Here is a 6,856-nt window from a genome sequence, read left to right on the forward strand (position 1 = left end):
ATGGTTAGGATTCAGGTGAGGTGTACTTATCACTTTCTTATTTCTCTTTTACTTTATCCTCTATGTCTTCAAGACAAAAATAAACTCTGAAGACTATTTTTATGTATTTGTTGTTTTCTTGCAAGTGTGTGATTCTGGTTCTATGTAAGAAAACAAAATCTTCATTGAAATAGTATGATTGCAATATTTCACTTGATAGGAAGTAATATAATCCTCTTCTATTAACTTGTGACAATGTCTCATAACATTTATTACTTAACATTCATATCTTTATGTTGTGAAGAGGTATTACTAAATATCATCTGGCAGAACAGAGAACACAGTTCTGAAATAAGGCATTATACCCGTGATCCAAACACACAAATTTTGTCCATTCACATCAACAAATGTAGAGCCAGGAACAAAGAAGGCCGCAGCTCAATCACACAGAATTAACCTGCTTTCACTAAATCATATGAACACAATTCAAGAAATCATACATACACAAACCCAGGTGGAAACTTGAGCCTCTTACCTAGTAGATATACAATCAACAGTTCTGCGGAGTATGTCAACTGCAGTCTCTATATCAGAATTACAGAAAAGGAAATACATATGAGAAAGAATAATAATAGACCAATCAATCAAGGTGAAAGTAAGAACTTAGAGGAGAAGAGGGCTTGTTAATCAAGAACGTACACACTGAATGCCCTGACAAATGGCCAACCAAACACCAAGTAGAGTCAAACAAATAGCTGCATCAATGACAAGAACAATCTTCACTTGACGCCGCCACTTCTTTTCAATGCTCTGCGAGCCACTAGATCGATCCCTTCTTGGAACATATGTTGCTGCTGCTGCTGCTGCAGATGAGGCATTAGAACTCTCAGTAACGTTTCCTCTATCAGTAGATTTCCGTTGTTCCTCTACCTCAACGCCTCTCAATGTGTTCACATGATCTTTCCCTTTCTTCTTCTTCTCTTGCTTGTTGGATCTTCCCAGAAGCGGGGCTTTCGTGGAAATAGCCACATCGCTCTGTTCAGCACCATCAATGGAAGGTGATGATAAGGGGAGACAAGTGAGATGATTAGTCTCAGCAACACGCTCTAACGAAGCTATGAGTCTTCGAACAAGCTGGTCTTGAACATTGTTAAAACTGATACTCCCGGAGAAACTTCCTCTTGAATTCTTCTTATCTGCTTTCTTTAACTCATCCTTTAGATTCTCAAGAAACTCAAGAACGCTAGATCTCTTGAAAACCTCATCAACAATGGCGAAATACACGAGCCCATCTTCTTCAATCAAGAACCCAAAGGTCCTCTTACTTATGGTTTCGAAGTACCACTTGTGGAAAGGCGGAGTCTTTTCTAAACACAAGGCAGCGAGACTTTCGTTACGGTGGTGGTCTCCGCCATTGTTGTAACCGTACAGAATCTGATTGCCTCTTGAGACACAACAGTAGTGAACTGTTGAACACATTTTCGATTAGGGCAGCCGCAAGATCTCTCTGAGATTACAGCAACGAGATGACACAAGTTTAAAGATCCTTTATCTTTGCCGAGAGACAAGGAAAGGAATCTTTGTTAGGACCAAACAAGGGAGAGAAAGAGAAAGCAGACAGAGGACAATACAAGCTTTGTTCTCGGCCCTTAGGCCATGTTTATCCCATAAAATCTATTTTTTTTTTATTTAAAAAAAAAAAAATTTATACCAATTTCGGGCCTCTGTATATCAGCGGGGTCCGTGAACAATATAAAACTCCAACAATAATCGATTCTTAACCTGAGCTTTTTGTTACTAGACTTTTGTGTTCTTGTAATAAACTCCCTAATTATCCCTGATAAATTTGCCCTAAAGATGAATCAGCAGAAACACGTCTCCCTCTCCTAAATTCTTGATTGATTTAGTCTCTCTCTCTCACCCACCTTTGACTCTGCTTTTTCTTATATGCCTTATCCGTAGCCAATGGCTAAGATCAAACCCTTTTTGAATATTTCATTATTTAGTTATCTTTTGTAACAGACCATATGCTATTACTCTTTGTTTTAGCGCGCTGAGCAAACAACACAGATGATAAGGAGTCAAGTTTCTGTGGAAAGTAATTCAAATGGTGGTTGGATTCGGTTGGGTTGATTTGGATTTTTGATATTATATTTATAACTTCCATTCAGGTTTTACTAATGTTTGGATTGGTTCTGACTCGGATCTTTCAGTTTGGATTCAGTTTTGTTCTAATTATAACCAATGTCCGAAAGTGCCCAAAAATATTTTTTTTAAACTTAAAAGTTACCAAAAATATTCAGAATATACTAGTTAAAAATAATAAATAAAGCAGACTACAAAAATCTTTAAAATGACCTGAAATTTCTAAATTACTTTAATATTTATATAATCATTAACATATTTAACTAATTTCGGATATTTTTCGATTTTAATTCGGATTTCGGTTCAGGTTGTACCCAAACCCGAAGTACCAAGCTCTTAAAATCCATTCGGAGATTTTTTATATAGCAGATTGGATGAGTATCAGTTTACGGTTGAGGTAAAAAGGCCCAGACCTAGTGGAAAGAAAGCTCATTTTTCAAATGTTTGATTCCAACATCAAGACCATTCGGGTTTTACTAATTTTTGGATTGGTTCCGGTTCAGATTCTTCTAGCTTTTTTTCAGTTCGGTTCGGTTCGAATTATAACCAATGTCTGAAAATGCCCAAAAATATTTTTTTTGAAACTTAAAAGTTACCAAAAATATTCAAAATATACTAGTTAAACTACTAAACTAACTAAATGATATTCAAAAAATAACAAATAAAACAGATTACAAAAATCTTTAAAATACTCTGAAATATCTAAATTACTTTAATATTTATATAATGATTAACATATTTAACTAATTTCGGACATTTTCAGATTTTAATTCGGATTTTGGTTCAGGTTCTACCCAAACCCGAAGTACCAAGCTCTTAAAATCCGTTCGGAGATTTTTTGTATAACAGATCAGATGAGTATCAGTTTACGGTTCGTGCTAAGGTCGGAGCTTCAGTCCGAGGTAAAAAGGCCCAGGCCTAGTGGAAAGAGAGGTCATTTTTCAAATGTTTGATTCCAACATCAAGACCAAAGTGTCTGCTTCTATGAATCAAGCTCTAACGCACTAATGTTACAAACTTTACAGTTACATGAAGGACTGAACACAAGCTCTAAATCTTTAACCAAGTTTACAATTACCACCACCACTTGATGTACCGATGATGTTTCGTTCATCTTCTTGCGTTTCTTTAGAGCTCTCTGTATCTCGATCATTCTCATTTGGATCACATTGTTGCTCTTGGACATCATTTCCGTGGTCGTCTGGCTGAGGTTCCGGGTCACTTGATACTCCTCCATCAGGGGTCCTAAGACTGGGAACAGGAGGATCTTCTTCTTGGCTTTGATGAGATTGGTTCGGGATAAGAGTGAGACGGCAAAGAGGGCAAGTGGTATGTGAGGTGAGCCAAAGATCAATGCAGTCCATGTGAAAAGTATGTCCACATGCCGGGATCTGTTGAAGTTTTTCATCTGCTTGATAGTCACCAAGGCACACTGAACATCTGTAATTCAAAATTTCCAAATCTGTTTATTCCTTGGTTCTAGTTTGGCTCTCAGTAACAAGGTTTAAGTCCAATGATCTACACAACTTGGGATAACAAATTATTTCAGACTATCAGGGAGTATGAGGACTTGAAATCTCTCTTTCTTCCAAATAAGATTTAAGATTATACAACAATTGTCCAGAATCTATACCACAGCCATAACCTCCTACAATTATCTGAGATCATGGAAGCAACTGTTGTCCCATTTCAACCTCCATTCAAGTAACAAACTGAATTCAATTTGAGCCAAACAGAACACTATAGACCCAATTGTAAATATATATCATCTTTGTTTTCTTCCCCCATTGTAAGAAGATTTATTTAATTCACTAAACTAACCTTTTAAACGTTCTATCACTACCATTGTTCCAATTTATGAAAAAGAAGGATTAATATAGAGAAGGGAAAAGAAACTCACTGTGAATCCATTACAAAGAAGCTCTCTTTAAAGACGACAATGGGAAGCATCTCTCTCAGCTCTTTGCTTAACCCTAACTCAGCCTGTTCAAGTTAAAACCCACGGCCAGTTACTACAGAACTAAATTCCAATTAAACGAAGGTATATATGAGTACCGTGGAGATGGAGTTTCCGGGGAGGAAAGTAGTTCGCATTCCGAGGGAAGACAAATCGGCGCTGCCACGACGGAGGTAAATGACGTAGAATACGAAGAGGATGATGAAAGTGAAGCAGATTGGGACGGAGAAGATAAAAGCTTGGTATAGTTTGAGCTCCGGCGTGTTCACGCCGCTGGATGAACTGTAGTTCTCCGGGTTTGAATTGCTGTAAGAAGACATCAGACACACACATAGACAAACAACTAAATGTCCGAAAAGTTACAAGAGAGTGACGAAAGCGGAGATTGGAGATCGGAAATGAAAAAACAATAATGTGATTTGTGATGTGGCAGAGTTTTCAGGCGAAGCATTCAGCAGGCAACTAACTGCCTGTTTCCTTTCTTCATCTTTTATTTTTATTTTTATTTTTATTTTTATTTTTTGTCAGAATATTCTTAATTAAGAGGAAAAGATTAGATATAAAAATAGGGATTAGGCGCATTAATGATCTGATTAAGAAAGTTTTAGTTAATTTTCCCTTAGGTTTTGGCAGACAATAAAGAGATGATTAGAGTGAGCCATGTAAACAAGAAAAGGCAAAACGTTACACCGATCATAGTCCACAGATTCTTCTTCTTTTGTGGCCCTTACCCACAAAGCCATCACCAAATGGAGACACGTACCAGATTTTTTTGTTTTCTTATATCCAGGTAGCACGACTATAGAATGATTAAGCACATGCTTGGAGTCCTGATGTATATAAGTATTTTAAAGGCTAATTTTTTTAACAAAGTGTAGTTAATTCTACTGGTATTTGTCCAATTCTTTCCTACAAAGGGTTGGAGGTTCAATTTTTTGCCCCATAAATTTTAATGCTTTTCCATGATAAGTAATTGAAGGGCCAAAAATATATTTTCTATCGATACTTATATCTGCAAAAACATAAAAGATGTTTAAAGGTTTATTTTTATATGGGCAGACATCCCATGTTCGTGTACCTATATCATCAATACAAAGCTATTTCAGTTCTAGTCTAATAATTGATTCACATATAGACAACATATCACATAAACATAGCACAACACAAGCTCAAGATTCTTGGAAACAACCAAGAACCTTGGTGTTTAGTATTGATAGAGCGGTAGAGGAGATGTGAGGTTCTTGGTCTCTGTTGACTTAAGCGACCCTTTCCTTTGACTTGAAGTCTGAGTGCATACTGGTGGGTGACTTTGCGGTCCGAGAAACAGAGCTGAAGTTACGGACAAGGATTTTGAAACATGGTAGAAACAGGATGTACAGTCCAACGATCACAAATGGAGTCGCTATGAGCCACCCTAGTAGCTGCAAAAATAATTAGGTTCATGCTTAAGAAGCTTCTCATTGATATATCCAAAATCTGCACCACTTAGCTTAACAGTAGAAGAACCTTACCGCATTACCAATGCTTAAAAAGACTTCTCTGGAAGCTTGGCCTGTGAAAACCTTCTTTAGGGCATCGGAGGTTAGAGGAAAATGTGGTCCACCGGTTAGTTTTTCGCCAAGCCGTAAGAAAGGCACCATAAGACTTCAACGTGGAAAAACATGTAAACCAAAATTACACATAAAAGGACAACCCCCTTCGATACTTTCAGAACTAATAGAAAACTGTGCTTTAACTTCTCTTTGTATTGACCGTAGCGAGCGATTATGAAGGATTACCTTAGTTCAATAGGAGTCGCAATGAAGTTAAACAACATGACAGTTGGCGCATGACAAAGAGATCCAAGCAACGCAATAGCTACCCCACACAGCAACACCGTAACACCTATTAAATACCGCAAAGACCCCATCTACTTTTAGACCACAAACACTATAAATTATCTAATGAGAAGTGGGTAGAAGAACGCACCACAGATTGGAAATACTCCAATGGTAACGCCCAGTGCCGCAGAGAAAGACAGCTGCTTTGGCTCAGCACCTCTAAAGAAACCCCAAAAAGGGAAAAACACCAAAAGCTTGGTTTACTTTCTTTACAACATTAACTATTTCACAAGATATAACGTAACTGTTCGATTTGGTATTATACTGTAGCAAATAAGAAACCAAAGACTGATCAAGTAATCTATTTTGATTCCACCTCTCAAGTAACCAACTCTAAGATACGATTTATGAAGAGAGGATACAACAGGTTAACTTGCAAAGAGAGGAACATATGATATGAAGAGAGTAGAACAAAACCTGCGCAGGATCTGGACAAGAGGTTCGGTGATTTTCTTATCGAACCAAGCTTTCAATCTAACTTTGGAGATCGCCATCACGATTATTCTTCGGATAAAGATTTGATAAAGTTCTCAGTAAGTAAAACCTGAAGAACAACTCAAAAGTCTCAAATCCGCTTCTCTTGTTTAACCTGTGTGCCTCCTCTCCACCGCTTCACGCAACCACCAGTCTTTGGTTTCTTATTTGTCTTCATTGGATTAAAATTTGGGCCTTTATGAATCCAAAACTAAACGGGTTAAATCATAATGGCCCTTTATTGGATTAGTAATTGGGTCTTTGTGAATCCAAAAACTAAAGTGGGTCGACCCCTCGCAATTAGCAGACTGGGTTGTAAAATTTAAGACGAAAAATAAGGCGATTTTGGAGGCGATTACGAAGCTAGTTTTTCCGATGGATTCGGCTACTCCGCCGAGCTCATCTGATCTGCCGGAGAGAG

General features: G+C 37.5%; 2 protein-coding genes across 8 annotated transcripts; both read right to left on the reverse strand.

Moving 5' to 3' along the window:
* Positions 1-235: 235 nt before the first annotated feature.
* On the reverse strand, positions 236-4,756 carry LOC106411977 (phytolongin Phyl1.2). 7 transcript variants are annotated; one of them, XM_013854577.3, is made up of 4 exons: positions 4,180-4,756; positions 4,025-4,107; positions 679-3,564; positions 348-563 (listed from the first exon to the last, which is right to left on the reverse strand). In XM_013854577.3, exons 1-3 carry the CDS (start codon positions 4,399-4,401, stop codon positions 3,183-3,185), a joined length of 687 nt encoding a protein of 228 aa, XP_013710031.1. In that variant the 5' UTR covers positions 4,402-4,756; the 3' UTR covers positions 348-563; positions 679-3,182. The 7 variants fall into 7 exon arrangements, with proteins under 7 accessions (XP_022566370.1, XP_022566369.1, XP_013708302.1 ...); XM_022710649.2 differs by lacking the exons at positions 4,025-4,107; positions 4,180-4,756 and having other exon boundaries at positions 236-436; positions 515-554; positions 679-1,676; XM_022710648.2 differs by lacking the exons at positions 4,025-4,107; positions 4,180-4,756 and having other exon boundaries at positions 236-445; positions 515-554; positions 679-1,676.
* A 353-nt stretch (positions 4,757-5,109) lies between these two features.
* Positions 5,110-6,594, reverse strand: BNAC06G07640D. Its single transcript, XM_013852487.3, has 5 exons — positions 6,379-6,594; positions 6,050-6,120; positions 5,860-5,965; positions 5,593-5,725; positions 5,110-5,502 (listed from the first exon to the last, which is right to left on the reverse strand). The coding sequence occupies exons 1-5, from the start codon at positions 6,453-6,455 to the stop codon at positions 5,338-5,340; spliced, it is 552 nt and encodes a 183-aa protein (XP_013707941.1). The 5' UTR covers positions 6,456-6,594; the 3' UTR covers positions 5,110-5,337.
* Between the last annotated feature and the right edge of the window lie 262 nt (positions 6,595-6,856).

The sequence above is a fragment of the Brassica napus genome, chromosome C6 (assembly GCF_020379485.1).
Source record: "Brassica napus cultivar Da-Ae chromosome C6, Da-Ae, whole genome shotgun sequence".
NCBI lineage: Eukaryota > Viridiplantae > Streptophyta > Magnoliopsida > Brassicales > Brassicaceae > Brassica > Brassica napus.

Excerpts from the sequence above, each read along its gene's own strand:
- LOC106411977 (XM_013852846.3), bottom strand. The coding sequence starts at position 1,458 with ATGTGTTCAACAGTTCACTACTGTTGTGTCTCAAGAGGCAATCAGATT. Across the intron at positions 564-678 it reads TTTGTCAGGGCATTCAGTGT|AGACTGCAGTTGACATACTC; the intron begins GTACGTTCTTGA and ends ATTCTGATATAG.
- BNAC06G07640D (XM_013852487.3), bottom strand. The coding sequence starts at position 6,455 with ATGGCGATCTCCAAAGTTAGATTGAAAGCTTGGTTCGATAAGAAAATC. Across the intron at positions 6,121-6,378 it reads CTTGTCCAGATCCTGCGCAG|AGGTGCTGAGCCAAAGCAGC; the intron begins GTTTTGTTCTAC and ends GGGTTTCTTTAG. Across the intron at positions 5,726-5,859 it reads GCGACTCCTATTGAACTAAG|TCTTATGGTGCCTTTCTTAC; the intron begins GTAATCCTTCAT and ends TCCACGTTGAAG.